General features: G+C 44.7%; 1 protein-coding gene across 10 annotated transcripts; it reads right to left on the bottom strand.

The window, feature by feature from the left end:
- Positions 1-4807: 4807 nt before the first annotated feature.
- max (myc associated factor X) lies at positions 4808-26586 on the bottom strand. 10 transcript variants are annotated; one of them, XM_031836806.1, is made up of 6 exons: positions 26280-26520; positions 25920-25946; positions 16254-16373; positions 12474-12545; positions 6829-6967; positions 4808-6194 (listed from the first exon to the last, which is right to left on the bottom strand). In XM_031836806.1, exons 1-6 carry the CDS (start codon positions 26313-26315, stop codon positions 6004-6006), a joined length of 585 nt encoding a protein of 194 aa, XP_031692666.1. In that variant the 5' UTR covers positions 26316-26520; the 3' UTR covers positions 4808-6003. The 10 variants fall into 10 exon arrangements, with proteins under 10 accessions (XP_031692666.1, XP_031692667.1, XP_031692669.1 ...); XM_031836807.1 differs by having other exon boundaries at positions 16266-16373; positions 26280-26517; XM_031836809.1 differs by lacking the exon at positions 12474-12545 and having other exon boundaries at positions 26280-26586.
- Positions 26587-27219: the final 633 nt, after the last annotated feature.

Here is a 27219-nt window from a genome sequence, read left to right on the forward strand (position 1 = left end):
CATTAACAGGACACTACAACATTCTGTAGCAGCCATGTTAGAACCCCATTAACATGACACTACAACATTCTATAGCAGCCATGTTAGAACCCCATTAACATGACACTACAACATTCTATAGCAGCCATGTTAGAACCCCATTAACATGACACTACAACATTCTATAGCAGCCATGTTAGAACCCCATTAACATGATGCTACAACATTCTGTAGCAGCCATGTTAGAACCCCATTAACAGGACACTACAACATTCTGTAGCAGCCATGTTAGAACCCCATTAACATGACACTACAACATTCTATAGCAGCCATGTTAGAACCCCATTAACATGATGCTACAACATTCTATAGCAGCCATGTTAGAACCCCATTAACACTGAATGGGGAATAGAATGTCCAGAACGAGCATTATTTTAACAATGTAACAATGTCTGGAATTAGAACAATATAAAAGTTGTCTAAACTCTACGTGAATGTCTCTGGCCTCCACCCATTTCATTTCTGAGAAGTCAGAAGGGTAAGCAATTCTTCAACCCTGTTGGCCGGTTTGTCATCAAACGGCTCACAGAACTGCCCTCTATCATAACACAGATCTGTCCCAAATGGCATTATGTTCCCTACATAGTGCACTACTTTTGACCAGAGTCCTATGGCCCATTGTCAAAAGGAGTGTATTATGTAGGGTATAGGGTGTCACACCCTATGTTTTCCTGTGAGGGCAAACCAGTTGTATGACATGACAGGAGTTATATATGCCTCCCCCCCGTCAGTCATTTTGACACCAGACACGCACCTGGGGTGTGTTCAATTAGCTTTGTTTGCTACGTTTTGTGGTTTTGAGTTACATTTGCTCCTATTTGGTGGGGTGTGGCCATTTGAAATCACAAAACTCAGGCAGGACACACACACACACCATAAGGTAATCACCCTCTGGGCCAACAGAGTTTAACAGTTCCGTTTCCATTGAATTCGTTTGCACACCGTTTTGTCGTACTGAACGCAGCCCTGGATACCTGCTGCCATTACAAACCAGAAAAACACTAAATCATCTAGGTGGATGGATGGTCTGTCAGCACTCAGTAAACACAGTCCTCTAGGTGGATGGATGGATGGTCTGTCAGCACTCAGTAAACACAGTCCTCTAGGTGGATGGATGGTCTGTCAGCACTCAGTAAACACAGTCCTCTAGGTGGATGGATGGGCTGTCAGCACTCAGTCAACACAGTCCTCTAGGTGGATGGATGGTCTGTCAGCACTCAGTAAACTCAGTCCTCTAGGTGGATGGATGGATGGTCTGTCAGCACTCAGTAAACACAGTCCTCTAGGTGGATGGATGGATGGTCTGTCAGCACTCAGTAAACACAGTCCACTAGGTGGATGGTCTGTCAGCACTCAGTCCTCTAGGTGGATGGATGGTCTGTCAGCACTCAGTAAACACCGTCCTCTAGGTGGATGGATGGTCTGTCAGCACTCAGTAAACACAGTCCTCCAGGTGGATGGATGGTCTGTCAGCACTCAGTCCTCTAGGTGGATGGATGGTCTGTCAGCACTCAGTAAACACAGTCCTCCAGGTGGATGGATGGTCTGTCAACACACAGTCCTCTAGGTGGATGGATGGTCTGTCAGCACTCCGTAAACACAGTCCTCTAGGTGGATGGATGGTCTGTCAGCACTCCGTAAACACACAGTCCTCTAGGTGGATGGATGGTCTGTCAGCACTCCGTAAACACAGTCCTCTAGGTGGATGGATGGATGGTCTGTCAGCACTCAGTAAACACAGTCCTCTAGGTGGATGGATGGTCTGTCAGCACTCAGTAAACACAGTCCACTAGGTGGATGGTCTGTCAGCACTCAGTCCTCTAGGTGGATGGATGGTCTGTCAGCACTCAGTAAACACAGTCCTCTAGGTGGATGGATGGTCTGTCAGCACTCAGTCCTCTAGGTGGATGGATGGTCTGTCAGCACTCAGTAAACACAGTCCTCCAGGTGGATGGATGGTCTGTCAGCACTCAGTCAACACACAGTCCTCTAGGTGGATGGATGGTCTGTCAGCACTCAGTAAACACAGTCCACTAGGTGGATGGTCTGTCAGCACTCAGTCCTCTAGGTGGATGGATGGTCTGTCAGCACTCAGTAAACACCGTCCTCTAGGTGGATGGATGGTCTGTCAGCACTCAGTCCTCTAGGTGGATGGATGGTCTGTCAGCACTCAGTAAACACAGTCCTCCAGGTGGATGGATGGTCTGTCAGCACTCAGTCAACACACAGTCCTCTAGGTGGATGGATGGTCTGTCAGCACTCCGTAAACACAGTCCTCTAGGTGGATGGATGGATGGTCTGTCAGCACTCAGTAAACACAGTCCTCTAGGTGGATGGATGGTCTGTCAGCACTCAGTAAACACAGTCCACTAGGTGGATGGTCTGTCAGCACTCAGTCCTCTAGGTGGATGGATGGTCTGTCAGCACTCAGTAAACACAGTCCTCTAGGTGGATGGATGGTCTGTCAGCACTCAGTCCTCTAGGTGGATGGATGGTCTGTCAGCACTCAGTAAACACAGTCCTCCAGGTGGATGGATGGTCTGTCAGCAATCAGTCAACACACAGTCCTCTAGGTGGATGGATGGTCTGTCAGCACTCCGTAAACACAGTCCTCTAGGTGGATGGATGGTCTGTCAGCACTCCGTAAACACACAGTCCTCTAGGTGGATGGATGGTCTGTCAGCACTCCGTAAACACAGTCCTCTAGGTGGATGGATGGATGGTCTGTCAGCACTCAGTAAACACAGTCCTCTAGGTGGATGGATGGTCTGTCAGCACTCAGTAAACACAGTCCACTAGGTGGATGGTCTGTCAGCACTCAGTCCTCTAGGTGGATGGATGGTCTGTCAGCACTCAGTAAACACAGTCCTCTAGGTGGATGGATGGTCTGTCAGCACTCAGTCCTCTAGGTGGATGGATGGTCTGTCAGCACTCAGTAAACACAGTCCTCCAGGTGGATGGATGGTCTGTCAGCACTCAGTCAACACACAGTCCTCTAGGTGGATGGATGGTCTGTCAGCACTCCGTAAACACACAGTCCTCTAGGTGGATGGATGGGCTGTCAGCACTCAGTCCTCTAGGTGGATGGATGGTCTGTCAGCACTCAGTAAACACAGTCCTCTAGGTGGATGGATGGATGGTCTGTCAGCACTCAGTAAACACAGTCCTCTAGGTGGATGGATGGTCTGTCAGCACTCAGTAAACACAGTCCTCTAGGTGGATGGTCTGTCAGCACTCAGTAAACACACAGTCCTCTAGGTGGATGGATGGTCTGTCAGCACTCAGTCCTCTAGGTGGATGGATGGTCTGTCAGCACTCCGTAAACACACAGTCCTCTAGGTGGATGGATGGTCTGTCAGCACTCAGTAAACACAGTCCTCTAGGTGGATGGATGGTCTGTCAGCACTCAGTCAACACACAGTCCTCTAGGTGGATGGATGGTCTGTCAGCACTCAGTAAACACAGTCCTCTAGGTGGATGGATGGTCTGTCAGCACTCAGTCAACACACAGTCCTCTAGGTGGATGGATGGGCTGTCAGCACTCTAGGTGGATGGATGGGCTGTCAGCACTCAGTAAACACAGTCCTCTAGGTGGATGGATGGTCTGTCAGCACTCAGTCCTCTAGGTGGATGGATGGGCTGTCAGCACTCAGTAAACACACAGTCCTATAGGTGGATGGATGGTCTGTCAGCACTCAGTAAACACAGTCCTCTAGGTGGATGGATGGGCTGTCAGCACTCAGTCCTCTAGGTGGATGGATGGTCTGTCAGCTCTGTCAACACAGTCCTCTAGGTGGATGGATGGGCTGTCAGCACTCAGTAAACACAGTCCTCTAGGTGGATGGATGGGCTGTCAGCACTCAGTAAACACAGTCCTCTAGGTGGATGGATGGGCTGTCAGCACTCAGTAAACACAGTCCTCTAGGTGGATGGATGGGCTGTCAGCACTCAGTAAACACAGTCCTCTAGGTGGATGGATGGGCTGTCAGCACTCAGTAAACACACAGTCCTCTAGGTGGATGGATGGGCTGTCAGCACTCAGTAAACACAGGGACACACAGTTCTATCATTCATCTCATAACTCTGTAGGATAGGTTGACAGCGGGTTTAAACAATGTTCAAATCCTGAACTGCATGTCATTCACCAAGTCTGGAACCAACGGGACCCTGAACAGCTTCTACCCACAAGACTGCTGAAGAGTTAACCAAATCGCTACCTGGACTAATCTGCATTGACCCCTTTTTTTGCACTAATTACTCCTCAGTAACCACAGCACTACGCGTTGATCTATCTTGTTGCCAAGTCACTTCATCCCTATGTACAGATCTACCTCAATTACCTGTTACCCCAGTACTGGTGCCAAGTCACTACATATCTACCTCAATTACCTGTTACCCCGGCACATCAACTCAGTACTGATGCCAAGTCACTACATCCCTACATATATGTACATATCTACCTCAATTACCTGTTACCCCGGCACATCAACTCAGTACTGGTGCCAAGTCACTACATATCTACCTCAATTACTTGTTACCCCGGCACATCAACTCAGTACTGATGCCAAATTATCGTTGTCCCCCCCCCCTCTGCATTGTTGGGAAGGGCCCATAAGCATTTCACTGTTAGTCTACACCTGTTATTTACAATGCAGGTGACAAAATCTAAACCATAAAATGTATCATGTATAATTTCTCTTCAGATTATAAATGTTTGGATACGTTGTCCACTTAACAGAAGAACCTGCAACAAAATACAGAATCACACTTTTTAAAGGATAAAATAGGTTTATTTATATAGTCTCATAGTAAAGGTAGGCCTCAACTTGCAAGACAATTGTTGGCAGTATGTACAACATACTTGTAATTTCCAAGGAATGGAATCAGACAAAGATTATTTAGTTTACACTAATCATACCCTAAAATGGGGGAGGGAGGAGAGATAATTGAAAAGACACATTTCCTAGAGACGCAAAATGCTTTTCTCTTTTTTTTTCTTCTTTTATTTTTTTTTTACTTGGGGAGTCGCCGACATTAAAGAGTTCACTGTGTAATTCACAACACCTTGACAGGGACGTCATTTTCTCCTCAAATTGAATAGAAAATGGGAACGACATTGACATTCATATCTATTTCATATCTTTGAAACACAACTACAAGTGACAAATTTGTGAGAATATAAAAACATTTTTTGAGAACATAAAAACATACAATCAATGATGTTTTGTATTTATTTAAAACATGGAGATTACTGACTCAGCCACCTAAACTCATTCACTAGTTCAAGCTAAAAGACGGAAGAAATCTAGTCCTTTTTTCCAAAACATCAATGATTTTCTACAAAGGGGATTATATTTGTTTTAATTTCACCGTGTGTCAAAATGGAAAATTAATTCTATGGGCCAGAGGTGGGTTTTTCTTTCAGTTTTAAATCAATATTTAGCTTCAAATTCTTTGTGGAAAAAAAGTTAATGGTTTTAAATGGGTTTTTTTTTAAAAACGTTTATCCGACGACTCTTCTTGACGTGTGTAAATTCTAAAACAGACAAAGACACAAGAAACTAAATAATATTTCAGCAGTGCTTGGAGGAGTACGCCTCTTCTCTCCGTAGCCTTCCACTGGGAGGAGAGAGTTTTGGATAGTTGACATTGCTGAGAGAGGAGAGGAAAGGGAAGAGAGAGCGAGAAAGGGAAAATGTTTGTTGTTTTTCCTTGCACGTTAGGTTCTAAAATCAGTGTTCTTCTCTCTCTCTCCCTCTCTCCCTCTCCAGCGGATGGCGTGATGAAGAGACTTCAGGATAGACAGATCATGAGGGAAGGATTGGAGTCTTCACTATGCAGTGAGAGCACATCCAGAGAAAGAATGTAGTGGGAATTACAGGATAAGTACTGACTACTGGACCAGTACCCGTGCCTGCAGTACCCCTCCACACCAGGCGTGGCACTGTGGGCTAGTCCAGAGTCCTAGCTGGCCTCCACGCGGAGCTTCTTCCTGGGGGCTGGGGGTTCCTCTGGCTCGGACTCGGAGCTGGAGTCAGAGCCTCCGTCGAAAGCGGACACAGCGCTGCCTTTAGGGTTGGTGTACAGGCTGCTGTCTGAAGAACTGTAGCTGGCCTGGAGCTGCGTCGAACCCTTCACCTTCTCCAGGGCACGCACTACAGGGGAAAAGAGAATGGGGAGAAGGAGAGGACAGAGAAAGGAAGGAAATAGACAAAGGGAGGAAAAAGAAAGAGGATGGAGGAGAGGGAGCAAGGGAGAATAAAGAAAAGGGTTGAGAAGATGAAGAGGTAAATGTCAAAGGTCAATGTCCAAATTTGACCCATAAGCAGACAAACACACGCTACAGAAACAAGGTCCATAGGTACGGTCGGTTACAAATCCTACTACAGGAAGAGATGGTCCATAGGTACGGTAGGTTACTAATCCTACTACAGGAAGAGATGGTCCGTAGGTACGGTAGATTCTCCATCATACTACAGGAAGAGATGGTCCGTAGGTACGGTAGATTCTCCATCATACTACAGGAAGAGATGGTCCGTAAGTAAGGTAGATTCTCCATCATACTACAGGAAGAGATGGTCCGTAGGTACGGTAGATTCTCCATCATACTACAGGAAGAGATGGTCCGTAAGTAAGGTAGATTCTCCATCATACTACAGGAAGAGATGGTCCGTAGGTACGGTAGATTCTCCATCATACTACAGGTAGATGGTCCGTAGGTACGGTAGATTCTCCATCATACTACAGGTAGATGGTCCGTAGGTACAGTAGATTCTCCATCATACTCACCTTGCTGCTCCAGCAGTGCGTTCTGCCTCTTCAGGTCGTCGATGTCCTGCTGGTGGGTGTGGTTTTTCCTCCTCATGTACTGGATATAGTCCGTGGCTTTGTCTAGGATCTGAGCTCGCGACGCCTGTTTGATAGATTGCTGTTGGCAACAAAGGGAACACTCAAATATGACAAGGAAAGATGTCAGTGTCCTTATTAAAATCACATTTCCTAGCACAGCTATCATAACAACCTCCCTACACCGACCCCTCTAGCACAGCTATCATAACAACCTCCCTACACCGACCCCTCTAGCACAGCTATCATAACAACCTCCCTACACCGACCCCTCTAGCACAGCTATCATAACAACCTCCCTACACCGACCCCTCTAGCACAGCTATCATAACAACCTCCCTACACCGACCCCTCTAGCACAGCTATCATAACAACCTCCCTACACCGACCCCTCTAGCACAGCTACCGTAACAACCTCCCTACACCGACCCCTCTAGCACAGCTACCGTAATAACTCACTATACTGACGGACCCATCGACCCCTACTGTAATACTACTGCTGTAAATCTAGCTTAAAACAGCTGCCAACCCCCCCAGGCCACGCTGCCGACGCCCCTCCCCCCACCCAGGCCACGCCGCCGACGCCCCTCCCCCCAAGGCCACGCTGCCGACGCCCCCCAGGCTTGGAGAGCAAGGACATTGACAGCCTACCGGGACATTGACAGCCTACCGGGAAACAGTGTTAACTGCCTTGTTCAGGGGCAGGATGACAAATTTTTACCTTGTCAGCTCGGGGATTCAATCCAGCAACTTTTCGGTAACTGGCCCAACACTAACCACTAGGCTACCTGCTGCCCAAATAATCAAGTCTACAAGATCACCAGATAACTCCAAACATTGGTAGTATAGTGTTATTCACCCTGATACTAAAGTCTGTTTCCTGAACCACTTAAGTCAATGGATCCTCCCCTCATATATCACCAATAAAGGCAGACTCAGGAAGATAGACATGCACAACTGGGAACAACTTCCTACTCACAGACATCAACCAACATTGGTGGATAAATGAAGCTGTCTTACTTGGGGGGAAAAAATTGTCACAGTTCGTCCTTCGGCTCTCCCAAAGGCACCGATGTGACAGTAGCTGGGTCTGGCCTGCTAAGATCATTGACTCTATATGAACCAGATCGTAGCTGGGTCTGGCCTGCTCAGATCATTGACTCTATATGAGCCAGATCGTAGCTGGGTCTGGCCTGCTCAGATCATTGACTCTATATGAACCAGATCGTAGCTGGGTCGTGAACTAAGGCAGAATATTCCCTCCAGAGACAGAGTCCATTTTACGGCTCCTGACCAATTGTGCCATTTTGTGCATTTCTTTTAACTGATCACAACTTTTTTTGTACATTATTTTTCCATCATCGTTTGTGACCAAAAAGAGCTTCTGGATATCAGAGCAGCCATCACTAACCTCGATTTGAACCAGGACTTCTACTTCAATGAGTTGGAGGTGAAAGAAATACTGATTATCACTGGCCAGGCTTAAATCCCCGACACTCAGAGTTACGGCGCACTGTATCCCTGACGAGATGACGTCAGAGTGGATACATTTCTTCTACCCTCTGTTCTGGCGAAGTGCAATAACTGGAAAATAAACTGGATGAGCTCTGTACATGACTATCCTATCCACACTGCGCTAAAGCTGTCACTTTCAAGGAACGGGACACTAATCCGGACGTTTCTAAGAAATCCCACTATGCCCTCCGACAAACCAACAAACAGGCAAAGCATCAATACAGGACTAAGATTGAATCATACTACACCGGCTCTGACAGAGTTTGCAAACTATCCTGGATTACAAAGGGAAACCCAGCCACGAGCTGCCCAGTGAAGTGAGCCTACCAGAGGAGCAAAATACCTTCTATGCTCGCTTCGAGGCTGGCAATACTGAACCATGCATAAGAGCACCAGCTGTTCCGGAATAGTGTGTGATGACGCTCACAGTAGCCAATGTGAGGAAGACCTTTAAACAGATTAACATTCACAAGGCAGCCAGGTGGATTTCCAGGACGCATAGAACATGCTCTGACCAGCTGGTGTCGCCACTGACATTTTTAACCTCTCCCCTTTTTAACCTCTCCCTGTCTGTAATACCTACATGTTTCAAGGAGACCACCTGTCCCTGTCCCCATAGTCCCTGTCCCCAAGAACGCCAAGGCAACCTGTCTAAATGACTATCGCCCCATAGCACTCACATCAGTAACCATGAAATTCTTTGAAAGGCTCACATCAACACCATCATCCCATGCACCCTGGACCCACTCCAACTCAAATACTGCCCCAACAGATCATGCAATCTTTATTTCAGTCCATATTGTCCTCATCCACCTAGACAAAATGAATACCTACGTGAGAATGCTATTCATTGACAACAGCTCAGCGTTCAACACCATAGTGCCATCCAAGCTCATCCAAAAGCTAAGGACCCTGGGACTAAAAACATCCCTCTGCAACTTGATCCTGGACTTCCTGATGAGCCGCCTCCAGGTGGTGAGGGTAGGCAACAGCACAACCACCAGGCTGACGCTCAACACAAAGGCCTCTCAGGGGTGCGTGCTTAGTCCCCTCCTGTACACCCGGTTCACCCACAACTAAGTGGCCATGCACGACTCAAACGCCATCATTAAGTTTACAGGCAACAATAGTGGTAGGCCTGATCACCGACGACGAGAGGAGGGAGGAGATCAGAGTACCGGCAGCTTGGTGCCGACCTCTTCAACGTCAACAAGACAAAAGGAACAAATCATGAACTACAGGAAACTGAGGGCAGAGCCACGCCCCCATCCCCATCGATGGGGCTGTAGTGGAGCAGGTCGGGAGCGTCAAGTTACTCGGTGTGCACATCACTAAGAACCTATCATGGACTCATCAGATACACCGCTGTTACGGTTTATCCTGTTGCCTAGTCACTTACATCCTACTTATATGGACATAGACTATATGACCAAAAGTATGTGGACACCTGCTTGTCTCATTCCAAAAATCACAGGCCATTATATGGAGTTGGTCCCCCCTTTGCTGGTTTAACAGCCTCCACTCTTCTGGGAAGGCTTTAAACTAGATGTTGGAACATTGCTGCGTGGACTTGCTTCCATTCAGCCACAAGAGCATTAGTGAGGTCCTACACGGATGTTGGGCAATTAGGCCTGGCTCGCAGTTGGCGTTCCAATTCATCACAAAGGTGTTCGATGGAGGCGAGGTCAGGGCTCTGTGCAGGCCAGTCAAATTCGTCCACACCGATCTCGACAAACCATTTCTGTATGGATCTCGCTTTCTGCACGGGGGCACAGTCATGCTGAAACAGGCAAGGGCCTTCCCCAAACATGGAAGCACAGAATTGTTTAAAATGTCATTTTATGCTGTAGCGTTACGATTTCCCTTCACTGGAACTAAGGGGCCTAGCCCGAACCATGAAAAACAGCCCCAGACCATTATTCCTCCTCCACCAAACTTTACAATTGGTACTATGCATTGGGGTAGGTAGCGTTCTCCTGGCATCCGCCAAAAACAGATTAGTCCGTCGGACTGCCAGATGGTGAAGTGTGATTCATCACTCCAGTTCCACTGCTCCAGAGTCCTATGGCGGCAAGCATTACACCATTCCAGCCGACACTTGGCATTGCGCATGGTGATCTTAGGCTTGTGTGCGGCTGCTCGGCCATTTCCGAACAGTTTGGAACTTGGTAGCGAGTGTTGCAACCCGAGTAGACCATTTTTCGACTCGCTATGCAGTCCCACTCTGTGACCTTGGGTGGCCTACTACTTCGGGGCTGAGCCGGTGTTGCTCCTAGAAGTTTCCACTTCATAATAACAGCACTTAGTTGACCGGGGCAGCTCTAGCAGGGCAGAGATTTGATAAACTGAAATAGCCGAATACAGTAATTTGAAGGTGTGTCCACATACTTTTGTGTATATATAGTGTTTCTACCTCATACCCATCGACTCAGTACGAATAACAATGAGACAAATAAAAATATGATTGTTTAATATATGAACCAAAAAAAAAAAGGCGTCAGTGAAATGTCTTGCTTTTTCTTCAGTCTCTGCATCAACAAAAAAAAAAAAATCAAATAGTCCAGGCTGAAAGGATTGGCACTCAAAATATAAGCCCTTGAGGCACTACTTGCATCTGTAAACAGGAAGCGACCCAATTTTGTACGATCACGACAATGTAATTTGGCTGGGTCTACCTTGTACATTGACTAACTCGCCAACAGCCATCTGCAATAGCTAGCAGTTCCATCACTTCTATTCGCCCACCTGTCCGAAAGCAATCTTAGTTACCAAGCGACCATAGTGTTATGTTACACCAGTGTTGGTGGTGGTGGGGGGGTCTTGTTTGAAAAGAAAAACAGCCCTCCATGTCAGAGATGTCAAAACAGGAAAAAGCTAAAGGTTTGCACACAACTTCCTGACACTAGCCTGTGTCCCAGTGTTTCTGGTTAGAACACATGTCTGGGTTGCACGCTCTCTTCTCCTCCACTCTCCATTCCCTCCCTCTTCCATGTCATAACTACATATCTATTGAATACATTGAAGTAGCTATATTATCCATGGCATTACCTTTGAAATATGAAGTACAGCAACATTACATCAAACATACATATCATATCAACACATTGCAATGCAATTACATACCCCTATCCCCCTCCCATCTCATTCACTCAGAATGTCAATAACAGGACACACCCAGAGCCATGTACTTCAAGTGTAAGGCTTCTGCATTATGAAGCATTAACATGACACTACAACATTCTATAGCAGCCATGTTGGAACCCCATTAACATTGACACTACAACATTCTATAGCAGCCATGTTAGAACCCCATTAACATGACACTACAACATTCTATAACAGCCATGTTAGAACCCCATTAACATGACACTACAACATTCTATAGCAGCCATGTTAGAACCCCATTAACATTGACACTACAACATTCTATAGCAGCCATGTTAGAACCCCATTAACATTGACACTACAACATTCTATAGCAGCCATGTTAGAACCCCATTAACATGACACTACAACATTCTATAACAGCCATGTTAGAACCCCATTAACATGACACTACAACATTCTATAACAGCCATGTTAGAACCCCATTAACATGACACTACAACATTCTATAGCAGCCATGTTAGAACCCCATTAACATGACACTACAACATTCTATAACAGCCATGTTAGAACCCCATTAACATGACACTACAACATTCTATAACAGCCATGTTAGAACCCCATTAACATGACACTACAACATTCTATAACAGCCATGTTAGAACCCCATTAACATGACACTACAACATTCTATAGCAGCCATGTTAGAACCCCATTAACATGACACTACAACATTCTATAACAGCCATGTTAGAACCCCATTAACATGACACTACAACATTCTATAGCAGCCATGTTAGAACCCCACTAACATGACACTACAACATTCTATAACAGCCATGTTAGAACCCCATTAACATGACACTACAACATTCTATAACAGCCATGTTAGAACCCCATTAACATGACACTACAACATTCTATAGCAGCCATGTAAGCTCCCCATCAACATTCCACGGCAGTCTTACGTCAGACAGCGCGACGATTCCGCCTGCACTGGTCCCTGTTGAGGGACGAGCGTCGCGTAGGAGTGACGCCACCTGATGTAAGACAATGCATTACATGAGGAATAGAATGTCCAGAATGAAAATGATGATGCATTAACATGACACTACAACATTCTATAACAGCCATGTCAGAACCCCATTAACATGACAACATTCTATAGCAGCCATGTTAGAACCCCATTAACATGACAACATTCTATAGCAGCCATGTTAGAACCCCATTAACATGACACTACAACATTCTATAGCAGCCATGTCAGAACCCCATTAACATGACAACATTCTATAGCAGCCATGTTAGAACCCCATTAACATGACACTACAACATTCTAAAGCAGCCATGTTAGAACCCCATTAACATGACACTACAACATTCTATAGCAGCCATGTTAGAACCCCATTAACATGACACTACAACATTCTATAGCAGCCATGTTAGAACCCCATTAACATGACACCACAACATTCTATAGCAGCCATGTTAGAACCCCATTAACATGACACCACAACATTCTATAGCAGCCATGTTAGAACCCCATTAGCATGACACTACAACATTCTATAGCAGCCATGTTAGAACCCCATTAACATGACACTACAACATTCTATAGCAGCCATGTTAGAACTCCATTAACATGACACCACAACATTCTATAGCAGCCATGTTAGAACCCCATTAACATGACACTACAACATTATATAGCAGCCATGTTAGAACCCCATTAACATTACACTACAAACAGCCATGTCAGAACGCATTAACATGACACTACAACATTCTATAGCAGCCATGTCAGAACCCCATTAACATGACACTACAACATTCTATAACAGCCATGTTAGAACCCCATTAACATGACACTACAACAGCCATGTTAGAACCCCATTAACATGACACTACAACATTCTATAGCAGCCATGTTAGAACCCCATTAACATGACACTACAACAGCCATGTTAGAACCCCATTAACATGACACTACAACATTCTATAGCAGCCATGTTAGAACCCCATTAACATGACACTGCAACATTCTATAACAGCCATGTCAGAACCCCATTAACATTACACTACAACAGCCATGTCAGAACCCCATTAACATGACACTACAACATTCTATAGCAGCCATGTCAGAACCCCATTAACATGACACTACAACATTCTATAGCAGCCATGTTAGAACCCGATTAACATGACACTACAACATTCTATAGCAGCCATGTTAGAACCCCATTAACATGACACCACAACATTCTATAGCAGCCATGTTAGAACCCCATTAACATGACACTACAACATTCTATAGCAGCCATGTTAGAACCCCATTAACATGACACTACAACATTATATAGCAGCCATGTTAGAACCCCATTAACATTACACTACAACAGCCATGTTAGAACCCCATTAACATGACACTACAACATTCTATAACAGCCATGTTAGAACCCCATTAACATGACACTACAACATTCTATAGCAGCCATGTCAGAACCCCATTAACATGACACTACAACAGCCATGTTAGAACCCCATTAACATGACACTACAACATTCTATAACAGCCATGTTAGAACCCCATTAACATGACACTACAACATTCTATAACAGCCATGTTAGAACCCCAGTAACATGACACTACAACATTCTATAGCAGCCATGTCAGAACCCCATTAACATGACACTACAACAGCCATGTTAGAACCCCATTAACATGACACTACAACATTCTATAACAGCCATGTTAGAACCCCATTAACATGACACTACAACATTCTATAGCAGCCATGTCAGAACCCCATTAACATGACACTACAACAGCCATGTTAGAACCCCATTAACATGACACTACAACATTCTATAGCAGCCATGTTAGAACCCCATTAACATGACACTACAACATTCTATAGCAGCCATGTTAGAACCCCATTAACATGACACCACAACATTCTATAGCAGCCATGTTAGAACCCCATTAACATGACACCACAACATTCTATAGCAGCCATGTTAGAACCCCATTAACATGACACCACAACATTCTATAGCAGCCATGTTAGAACCCCATTAGCATGACACTACAACATTCTATAGCAGCCATGTTAGAACCCCATTAACATGACACTACAACATTCTATAGCAGCCATGTCAGAACCCCATTAACATGACACTACAACATTCTATAACAGCCATGTTAGAACCCCATTAACATGACACTACAACAGCCATGTTAGAACCCCATTAACATGACACTACAACATTCTATAGCAGCCATGTTAGAACCCCATTAACATGACACTACAACAGCCATGTTAGAACCCCATTAACATGACACTACAACATTATATAGCAGCCATGTTAGAACCCCATTAACATGACACTACAACATTATATAGCAGCCATTGTTAGAACCCCATTAACATGACACTGCAACATTCTATAACAGCCATGTCAGAACCCCATTAACATTACACTACAACAGCCATGTCAGAACCCCATTAACATGACACTACAACATTCTATAGCAGCCATGTCAGAACCCCATTAACATGACACTACAACATTCTATAGCAGCCATGTTAGAACCCGATTAACATGACACTACAACATTCTATAGCAGCCATGTTAGAACCCCATTAACATGACACCACAACATTCTATAGCAGCCATGTTAGAACCCCATTAACATGACACTACAACATTCTATAGCAGCCATGTTAGAACCCCATTAACATTACACTACAACAGCCATGTCAGAACGCATTAACATGACACTACAACATTCTATAGCAGCCATGTCAGAACCCCATTAACATGACACTACAACAGCCATGTTAGAACCCCATTAACATGACACTACAACATTCTATAACAGCCATGTTAGAACCCCATTAACATGACACTACAACATTCTATAGCAGCCATGTCAGAACCCCATTAACATGACACTACAACAGCCATGTTAGAACCCCATTAACATGACACTACAACATTCTATAACAGCCATGTTAGAACCCCATTAACATGACACTACAACATTCTATAACAGCCATGTTAGAACCCCAGTAACATGACACTACAACATTCTATAGCAGCCATGTCAGAACCCCATTAACATGACACTACAACAGCCATGTTAGAACCCCATTAACATGACACTACAACATTCTATAACAGCCATGTTAGAACCCCATTAACATGACACTACAACATTCTATAGCAGCCATGTCAGAACCCCATTAACATGACACTACAACAGCCATGTTAGAACCCCATTAACATGACACTACAACATTCTACAACAGCCATGTTAGAACCCCATTAACATGACACTACAACATTCTATAGCAGCCATGTTAGAACCCCATTAACATGACACCACAACATTCTATAGCAGCCATGTTAGAACCCCATTAACATGACACTACAACATTCTATAGCAGCCATGTTAGAACCCCATTAACATTACACTACAACAGCCATGTCAGAACGCATTAACATGACACTACAACATTCTATAACAGCCATGTTAGAACCCCATTAACACTGAATGCGGAATATTTAAACAATGATACGTAACTGAACATCTAGAAATGTATATAAATATATATATAAATATATATAAAAAATAATAAATAAATAAAGTGTCCCAACTTGAAATACATGGCTCTGGATGCACACAGCAAAACACTCCCCTCCCTAAAAGGATCCCCCCCTCCCTAAGAGATTTGGGTTTTTACCTCTCTACCAACCTTTTCCCCTTGCAAGGCGGGCACGGAATCTCGCAGGCTGTGAAAGCTGTCTTTGATGTGATCCCTACGTTTGCGCTCCAGTGCATTGTGGTGTGCTCGTTTGTCAGCCTGCAATGAGAGAGTCACAGGGGGGGGGGGGGCTTTAGCAGGGGAGGGGGGAGGTCTCCAGCGAGGTTTGGACTGACAGGGGGACAGGAAAACACACACACCAAGCTTCTGCGAACAACTCTTCTACGTAATCCCCACCAACTCAGCGTTCTGTGTTTGAGAGCGTGCACCAGGTTGAGGACCTGGCCCGTCCGGCCAGCCAAGACAGGACAGGACAGGCATGGTGAGTTGGTGAGGCAGCAAAGGAGATGTTCATGGAAGAAACTGACTGACACCTAAGAGATCATCCTATAACAATTCATATGGATCTGCATTTATGATTCTATTCTACGGTTTTCTTTATTTCTACAACCGGTAAATTAACACTGGCACCACTACGACACCCCCTACAGTGATGAGAACTGACCCCAGTGCAGCTACAACTGTGTGGAGTAAACATGCAGAACACTTTAGACCAGGGCGAGTAGTGGGTGTGGTGACCTAGATAAAGCCCAGGGGAGGGGAAAAAAAGACTAACCCTATTCAGATGAGGTGAGAGGATGAGGTGGGTAAATTGGTGACATTGTGTTTTAGTATTACAGTTCCTAATTTGCCTACACCTGACAACTAGGCCTAACTGACCAACTATTAGGAGTTCTGTTCTGGGTCAGGAATGTTTAGTAATACCCAGAGACTTTGTATTTGCCACTATCTTGAAGGATAGTATTTATTTATTTAGTCTTATTTAACTAGGCATTTGGATTGATTCATTTACAGATTTAGGTGCGTTCTTGTACAGTGAAATGAGTCTTAAAGAATCTATTTTGTCGCTACGTATCATTACGGCCTACCAGCGTTTTGAGCTCTGCTACAGCGAGACTGTGGTTTGAGCTCAGGAACACTTGCTCTTTCCATGACCTAGACTGAGCATGTGAAAGCTAAGAACCCTTACTCATGTCACATTTTGAAATCAGTGTAGATGTAGGGGAGGAGACTGGTTAAAGAAGGATTTTTAAGCCTTGAGACATGGATTGTGTGTATGTGTGCCATACACAATCCATGATTGATCAGATTCCTAAAGATTGGAAAGCTGCCACGGTCATCCCACTCTTCAAAAGGGGAAGACACCCTAGACCCAAACTGTTACAGACCTATATCCATCCTACCATGTCTTTCTAAAGTCTTCGAAAGCCAAGTTAACAAACAGATTGAACCGACCATTTCGCACCATACCTTCTCCACTATGCAATCTGGTTTCAGAGCTGGTCATGGGTGCACCTCAGCCACGCTCAAGGTACTAAATGATATCATAACCGCCATCGATAAGAGACAGTACTGTGCAACCGTATTCATCGACCTGGCCAAGGCTTTCGACTCTGTCAATCACCGCATTCTTATCAGCAGACTCAACAGCCTTGGTTTCTCAAATGACTGCCTCGCCTGGCTCACCAACTACTTCTCAGATAGAGTTCAGTGTCAAATCGGAGGGCCTGTTGTCCAGACCTCTGGCAGTCTCTATGGGGGTGCCACAGGGTTAAATTCTCGGGCCGACCTTTTCTCTGTATATATCAACGATGTTGCTCTTGCTGCTGGTGATTCCTTGATCCACCTCTACGCAGACGACACCATTCTGTATACATCTGGCCCTTCTTTGGACACTGTTAACTAGCCTCCAAACGAGCTTCAATGCCATACAACTCTCCTTCTGTGGCCTCCAACTGCTCTTAAATGCTAGTAAAATTAAATGCATGCTCTTCAAACAATCGCTGCCTGCACTCGCATCACTACTCTGGATGGTTCTGACGTAGAATGTGGACAACTATAAATACCTAGGTGTCTGGCTAGGACTGTAAACTCTCCTTCCAGACTCGCATTAAGCATCTCCAATCCAAATTTAAATCTAGAATTGGCTTCCTATTTCACAACAAAGCATCCTTCACTCATGCTACCAAACATACCCTCGTAGAACTGACCATCCTACCGATCCTCGACGATGTCATTTATAAAATATGCTCCCAAAACTCTACTCAAATTGGATGCAGTCTATCACAGTGCCATCCGTTTTGTCCCCAAAACCCCATATACTACCCACCACTGCGACCTGTATGCTCTCGTTGGCTGGTCCGCACTACATATTTGTCACCAAACCCACTGGTTACAGGTCATCTACAAGTCTTTGCTAGGTAAAGCTCCGCCTTATCTCAGCTCACTGGTCACCATAGCAGCACCCACCCATAGCACACGCTCCAGCAGGTATATCTCACTGGTCACCCCCAAAGCCATCACCTCATTCGGCCGCCTTTCCTTCCAGTTCTCTGCTGCCAATGACTGAAACTTACATCTCCCTCACTAACTTTAAGCGTCAGCTGTCAGAGCAGCTTACCAGTCGCTGCAGCTGTAGACAGCGCATCTGTAAATAGCCCATCCAACTACCTACCTCATCCCCATATTTGTTTTTGTGCCCTTTTGCACACCAGTATTTCTACTTGCACATATAACACTTGTGTAAGCTTATTTATTGCCATACCTCCTTACTTCATTTGCACACACTGTATACAGATTTTCTATTGTGTTATTGACTGTACGTTTGTTTATTCCATGTGCAACTCTGTTGTTGTTGTTCTCTTTATCTCTTTGCCTTATCTTGGCCAGGTCACAGTGAGAAATTGTTCTCAACTGGCCTACCTGGTTAAACAAAACATTTTTTAAGAAGAGGCTGAAACGGACAAGACAAAATATTTATGTGCCTTTGAACGGGGTATGGTAGTAGGTGCCAGGCTCACCGGTTTGTGTCAAGAACTCCAACGCAGCTGGGTTTTTCAAACTCAACAGTTTCCCGTGTGTATCAAGAATGGTCCACCACCTAAAGGACATCCAGCCAACTTGACACAACTGTGGGAAGTATTGGAGTCAACATGGGCCAGCATCCCTGTGGAATGGTTGGCACCTTAGAGTCCATGCCCCGACGAATTGAAGCTGTTCTGACTCAATATTAGGAAGGTGATTCGAGTGTTTAGTATACTTCGTATCCCTCATCATCTCAAGTGTTTTCTTTATTCTGACAGGTGTGTAATGTGTGTATGTAGAGAGTGCGTTCGACACCTTGTACAGTCCACGCCCGACAAAAATCGAGGCTGTTCTGAGGGCAGGGGGGTATACTCCGTGTATAGTATGTTGTTCTGAACACAAACCTACTAATTATCCCTGTGATCTGCAGTCTAGTGCCTACGCAAACAGTCTTCATCGCTCTATAGCCTAGACACAGAACAGACATCCTGTGGGGATCATCTACCTAAACAACTAGTGTTGTTGCACGTCTATCTGTAGGCCTAGAGAGATCTACAACAACACAATGACACTCCTCCCTCCGGCCTCTCTCAGCCACTCCATACTGCTGCCAGGGCCTCAGTTGAATCATCTACCTAAACACAGTCTGAATCCCAAAATGGCACACTGTTCCCTATGTAGTACACTACTTTTGACCAGAGCCCTATCTAGGGAATAGGGTTTCATTTGGGAAGCAAACAGTCATTTCATGTCTCTTTACACCTGACCAAGTCAGGCGTGTTAAACCCCTCCCAGTCAGGCGTGTTAAACCCCTCCCAGTCAGGCGTGTTAAACCCCTCCCAGTCAGGCGTGTTAAACCCCTCCCAGTCAGGCGTGTTAAAAAGTCCTCAAGCCGTGTCTAGACTTGAGTTCATTAAGCTTTAGAACTCCACGATCATAGAGTTCTGATGGTGGAATTCCAAACGCATTATGCATCTACATTTAGATGTGTCTACCGGGTCCACAGTGCGTCTGGATTCTCTTTTCCAGCGCTATATTCAAATGCCAGTATGCATTCTACAAAACTGTGGACAGGCAAAATATGATAAAACAACTGATGGCAGTAGCTAGCTAGCCAAAAGGCCAGCTAGCTAGCTAGCCAGCCAACAAGCCAGCTAGCTAGCTAGCCAGCCAACAAGCCAGCTAGCCAGCCAACAAGCCAGCTAGCTAGCCAACAAGCCAGCTAGCTAGCCAACAAGCCAGCTAGCTAGCCAACAAGCCAGCTAGCTAACCAACAAGCCAGCTAGCTAACCAACAAGCCAGCTAGCTAGCTAGCCAACAAGCCAGCTAGCTAGCTAGCCAACAAGCCAGCTAGCTAGCTAGCCAACAAGCCAGCTAGCTAGCCAGCCAACAAGCCAGCTAGCTAGCCAGCCAACAAGCCAGCTAGCTAGCCAGCCAACAAGCCAGCTAGCTAGCCAGCCAACAAGCCAGCTAGCTAGCCAGCCAACAAGCCAGCTAGCTAGCCAGCCAACAAGCCAGCTAGCTAGCCAGCCAACAAGCCAGCCAGCCAGCCAGCCAGCCAACAAGCCAGCTAGCTAGCCAGCCAGCCAACAAGCCAGCTAGCTAGCCAGCCAGCCAACAAGCCAGCTAGCTAGCTAGCCAACAAGCCAGCTAGCTAGCTAGCCAACAAGCCAGCTAGCTAGCTAGCCAGCCAACAAGCCAGCTAACTCTAGTCAAAATCTTTATAAATATTAGCTAGCATTTAAGGGAAACACATTCCTCACAAGCTAGGAAAGTATTTCCTCCAACGTTATAATATAAAGGGGCCTCTCGGTCCCAAAACGTACATTTTATTGAGACATATGTGGGTGGGGGGGGGGGGGGGGGGGGGCATGTCAAACCCTCTCCGCCAGGCCTGTCAAACCCTCTCCGCCAGGCCTGTCAAACCCTCTCCGCCAGGCCTGTCAAACCCTCTCCGCCAGGCCTGTCAAACCCTCTCCGCCAGGCCTGTCAAACCCTCTCCGCCAGGCCTGTCAAACCCTCTCCGCATCTGCATCTATCACAAATAACTTTATTAGAACATCAAACTGACTATTCCTCTATATTTAGTGGGCCCTTTGATCGTTGCCTGTTCAAAGTTTAATGTGCGTAAAAGAAACCCTCTCCTTCCACTGTAAGCCCTCACAGCGTTTTAGCCTTCAGCTCAGATCATAGATTTACAAAAATGGCCACCTGCCCATCTCACATGACTAGAGATAGGCCCAGAGTAGAGCAGCCAATCAATCACCTGCAGCAGCACTAGCAGTAGTTTAACTTGTTTCAGGCCAGGCAGCAGTAGGTCCCACAAAAGGTTCCTGACTGACTCATTTATAATCCTATGCATCATAATGAAACTAAAAGGTACTAGCCAAATGTCAGATGCAAATGGCACCATGAAAGGTTACTAGAAAGGGTGTTGGTTTGGATCCAACTTGCCTGGAGTCGACAGGGTTAGGACAGTGACTGAGTAACATTACCATAGAAAGCACCATGAAAATCACCACCAACTCTCTCCATGACAAGTTATTAGAGGAATGCATAAAGAGTCTGGGACTAACCCAGACTAGGTCCGGGATACAGCAGCTGTCCACTGCCCAATAGTTTGGCCTAAGGGTCTGGATCATGTAGTTTTTACGTGTGGCTTTCAATGGTTTTCCCACGGTAGACTACGACAGAGCAGGTAAATGTTGAACTGGAATGACAGAACGCACTGAGAAGTTACCGGTCCGTATGGGCCAGCGACTGACGAGATCCACTGGCACAGCACATGTTTACAGGCCCCGGGCCATCGTTAATATCAGGCCCCTGTAAATGCATTAGGGCCTATAGAGAGCAACTGTAAAGTAGCTCAGGCTCCAAAATGGCTGCCGTAATAGCTGAACCCTGTAAGATGATCCAGTGGTATCAGAAAGCAGTGTAATGCACGCTAGGCATTAGTTAACATTTCAAATGTTGTTATCTCAGACAATCTAATGACAACATTTTGCTTGATGTTGATGCATATCCATTGAGTTAGACATTTCCAAAGAATGGAGAAACATTCTCAATGATTTCAATGAGTCTATGTGTTTCCACCCCTGGGATCACTCCTCACTACTCATAAACCACCCTGGGATCACTACTCCCTACTACTCATAAAGCACCCTGGGATCACTACTCATAAAGCACCCTGGGATCACTACTCATAAAGCACCCTGGGATCACTACTCATAAAGCACCCTGGGATCACTACTCCCTACTCAGAGCACCCTGGGATCACTACTCCCTACTACTCATAAAGCACCCTGGGATCACTACTCCCTACTCATAAAGCACCCTGGGATCACTCCTCACTACTCAAAGCACCCTGGGATCACTACTCTCTACTACTCATAAAGCACCCTGGGATCACTACTCATAAAGCACCCTGGGATCACTACTCACTACTCACTACTCATATAGCACCCTGGGATCACTACTCCCTACTCATATAGCACCCTGGGATCACTACTCCCTACTCATAAACCACCCTGGGATCACTACTCCCTACTACTCATAAAGCACCCTGGGATCACTACTCCCTACTACTCATAAAGCACCCTGGGATCACTACTCCCTACTCATAAACCACCCTGGGATCACTACTCCCTACTCATAAAGCACCCTGGGATCACTACTCCCTACTCATAAAGCACCCTGGGATCACTACTCCCTACTCATAAAGCACCCTGGGATCACTACTCCCTACTCATAAAGCACCCTGGGATCACTACTCCCTACTCATAAAGCACCCTGGGATCACTACTCCCTACTCATAAAGCACCCTGGGATCACTACTCCCTACTCATAAAGCACCCTGGGATCACTACTCCCTACTCATAAAGCACCCTGGGATCACTACTCCCTACTCATAAAGCACCCTGGGATCACTACTCCCTACTCATAAAGCACCCTGGGATCACTACTCCCTACTCATAAAACACCCTGGGATCACTACTCCCTACTACTCATAAAGCACCCTGGGATCACTACTCCCTACTCATAAAGCACCCTGGGATCACTACTCCCTACTCATAAAGCACCCTGGGATCACTACTCCCTACTCATAAAGCACCCTGGGATCACTACTCCCTACTCATAAAGCACCCTGGGATCACTACTCAAAGCAAATGTGGAACTTTTAGTTCTCAAAAACTAAAAACACAGTCTTTAAAAATATATATATTTAAAAAATTCAATACCGTGATAATATTTTGGCCATATCGCCCAGTCCTAGCGCGCAAGTAAGCATTTCACGGTAAAGTCTACGCCTGTTGTATTCAGCGCATGTGATGCTTCTCAATGGCTCGGTTTCAGATGATGCTAGTTAGCTTAACTAGATCTATCACTTCCATTCTATTCTTACCTCAGAACATAAAACATTACAGTGCCTTCAGAAACTATTCACACCCCTTGACTTTTTCCACATCTTGTAGTGTTACAGCCGGAAATGAAAATGGATTACATTTAGATTTTTTGGGGGGGCCACTGGCCTACACACAATCCCCTATAATTTCAGTGGAATTGTTTAAAAACACTTTTACAAATTTAAAGCTGAAATGTCTTGAGTCAATAAGTATTCAAACGGTTTGTAATGGCAAGCCTAAATAAGTTCAGTGACATAAGTTGCATGGACTTCCTCTTTACAACAAGGCACTAAATAAAGTAATACTGCAAAAAACATGTGGCAAAGCAATTCACTTTTTTGTTCTGAATGCAAAGTGTTACGTTTGGGACAAATCCAATACAACACATTACCGAGTACCACTCCATATTTTCAAGCATAGTGGTGGCTGCATCGTGTTATGGGTATGCTTGTCAATCTGCTTGAAAATCTATGGCAAGACTTGGAAATGGTTGTCTAGCAATGATCCAACTTGACAGAGCTGGAAGAATTTTAAAAAGAATAAATGAGCAAATATTGTACAATCCAGGTGTGGAGATCTCTTAAGAAACTTAACCAGAAGGACCCACCGCTGTAATCACTGACACAGGTGATTCTAAAATGTTTTGTGTGAATACTTGTGCATGTCATTTTCAATACAAAACATGTTTTCACCTCGTCATTACGTCATTATGGGGTATTGTGTGTAAAACAACAACACATTTTTAAGTCTGGTTGTAAACACAAAATGCGGAACAAGTCAAGAGATAGGAATACTTAAGGTACATAATCTCCAGGTGCTGACTAAGTACAGCAATAGGCTGCGTCGCCATAGTGCTCTGGTCAAAAGTAATACACACACACACGGTGCTATTGGGGGACGCAGAAGAGCAGTCTACAGTAGTATAGTAGAGTAACTGCCTCCCGAGCTAACCCAGTGACACCCTGCATTGTAGCTTCAAAACGATGTTGTCTGTCTTGTGCTGCTCTCAACATCACTCAGGACAGACTCATGGTGCCAATACACTCTTCCCCCCCCCCCTTATACTACTATGCCCATGAGATCCAGTCCGTCCCACTTCCTAAAGATCTTCCTCAGCGACTAGGTGGGCCCCAATGGAGGAGGGGGGAGGGGGGTTGGGGTGTTAACATAGAGCGATTGTTTTATGGTTGCTTGAAAGTGATGTGCTAAACTCATCAGACCAATTGTTCTGATAGTCCAAAACTAAATTTAAGGATAAGCTACATAATTGATTTGAATATCACATAGTAATTTGAAAATATTTGGAAATAAACCTAGCCAAATATGACAAAAGCCCTGCCTAAACTAGAAGTATATGTATTATTTTTGATATGACATTCTGCAGCTAAATGTTAATCAAGTCCATCAGACTCAGTTTGATAAAGACTGCCTCGCTGACAAGGGAAAAACATTACGTACTGTTATGCAAAAGTATGTCGTGCAGCGAGCCTGTGTTTATTTCGCCGGTATGCGACGCGGCTACGTCATGCCTTTAGCCTGCCAGCAGCCCGGTCAGTGGCCTGTCGAGTGAAGATGGCACTAATCACTAGCTCACTGAAACAGACAGGAAAACATCTCCCTGCTCTCTCCCTTCCCGACGAGACGACGGCGTCATTTACTAAAACAGTTACTGAGCTGAAGTCGTAGCTAGCGTAATGAATTTCCATTTGGAAAGTATCGAATTTTATATTTAAAATTACAATAGTCACGTCATGATTAAACACATGACCTAGAAGTGCATTTAGAAAAGACGCTTCTGGTCGAGAACGGTATTCCTAGGTTTGACTTTTTTTTATTTACCCCGACTGTGGCTCGAGCTGTCTGCTGCGTTTTGCAGGAGGCTTTATTCTAAATATATAATAGATTTCGTGTGTCTCTTAATTCCTACGACCGCGTATGGGATGGGGATACCCTTCAATGCATGGATAAGATGATCTGTGCAAATTCAAACCTTGATGGATATATTGCATACATTATGTAAAGGGTAAATCATAGTTGTGACACGACAGTGCCAGCGCCTATAGAAACCCCCAGCGTTCAGCCAACTCCGTATTCTGTCTGCTAGTTACATCTTCCTTGTGTGCCGTGTCCTATTATTGAAGAGTGTGTGGCTAACTTTGCATGCTAGTAAACAACTACTAAGCTTGATATCATTTTCGCTCACTAACTGCAGGAAACCCCTTCTGTTCAGCCACCCGCACCCACCCCTTGCCAAGTTTGTGTAATATATCATATACATTAGTTACCAGGACGAACATTTTTTTTTTTTTTGCCAGATATTATCATGGTCTTAATTACAATACATTTTTTGGGACATATTTAACACGTCATTACCCACCACATTGTGATATCTCGATGAGTCTTCCTGTAAAAAAGAAACAGAACAGAAAAGTACTATTGTAGCCACAATTCCACGTAGCTTTAGCCAGCCAACTTAGTTAGCAGTACACTGTAACCCAATTATTGCAGCAAACCCAATGCAAAGAATATATATATATTTATAACGCTAGCAAGTGAACATAATACATTTCTGAGCCAGAGCTACTAGCTGACCTATCTAGCTATTGTAGTTAACCTTTTAAAGGCTGTTGATCTTCTTGTGGATATCGTTAGTTCAACAGGCGTTTTAATTGATTACTAGCTAGCAAACTAACTACATACAGTAGCTAGTAAAGTAGCGAAATAAACATTTACTCACGTCGCTATCGACTTCGATATCATCGTTATCACTCATTCTTAGGTGAAACGGTGGATTTTAAATGAAAAGGGTAGCCTAGTTCACAACATGAAACAAACGCCTAACGATAAAGCAAATGCACAAACAGACTAAATAACGTTACTCTCCCTGCAGTCAATAACGAAAGAAACGAGCTTCAACGAACTATATTTATACCTGACTTGTCTACACCAACAGCAACCGTTCCACGACACGCCTGCGACGCTGGACGGGTGTGTAGGATTTGTAGTTTATTGTACGATAATAACAAACGACTATCAAATATCAGTGGATTGTCTATTAACTGCATTTCCCATAGGTAAAATAAAATATGCCGCGCGTCAGAATAACGTCAACATAATTAGATTTACCTCGCGGTGTACCCTGGGATGTGTAGTCTAGATAATAGCTGCGTCAGTGGGGCCGCGATTGAGACACGTGGAACGTTACAATAGTAACAAATCTCAGAACGTCAACGCTGAATACTATCTTCTTTCTTTCTTTGTGACAAATGTTATACAAATGTTTAATAGGTGTGAAAATGTGTATTACCACCAATACCCCTCTTTCCTCTACAGCCGTGTATTGCATTGCATCTAGTAAAGACTGCTGATTCAAATCGAGTTTTGAATGTTTCCTTATTTGAAATTAATGTATTTTTCATTAAGATCAACTACACTCATTTCATTAAGGTCAACTACACTCATTTCATTAAGATCAACTACACTCATTTCATTAAGGTCAACTACACTCATTTCATTAAGATCAACTACACTCATTTCATTAAGATCAACTACACTCATTTCATTAAGATCAACTACACTCATTTCATTAAGGTCAAATACACTCATTTCATTAAGGTCAACTACACTCATTTCATTAAGATCAACTACACTCATTTCATTAAGGTCAACTACACTCA

The sequence above is a fragment of the Oncorhynchus kisutch genome, linkage group LG12 (assembly GCF_002021735.2).
Source record: "Oncorhynchus kisutch isolate 150728-3 linkage group LG12, Okis_V2, whole genome shotgun sequence".
NCBI classification, from domain to species: Eukaryota; Metazoa; Chordata; class Actinopteri; order Salmoniformes; family Salmonidae; genus Oncorhynchus; species Oncorhynchus kisutch.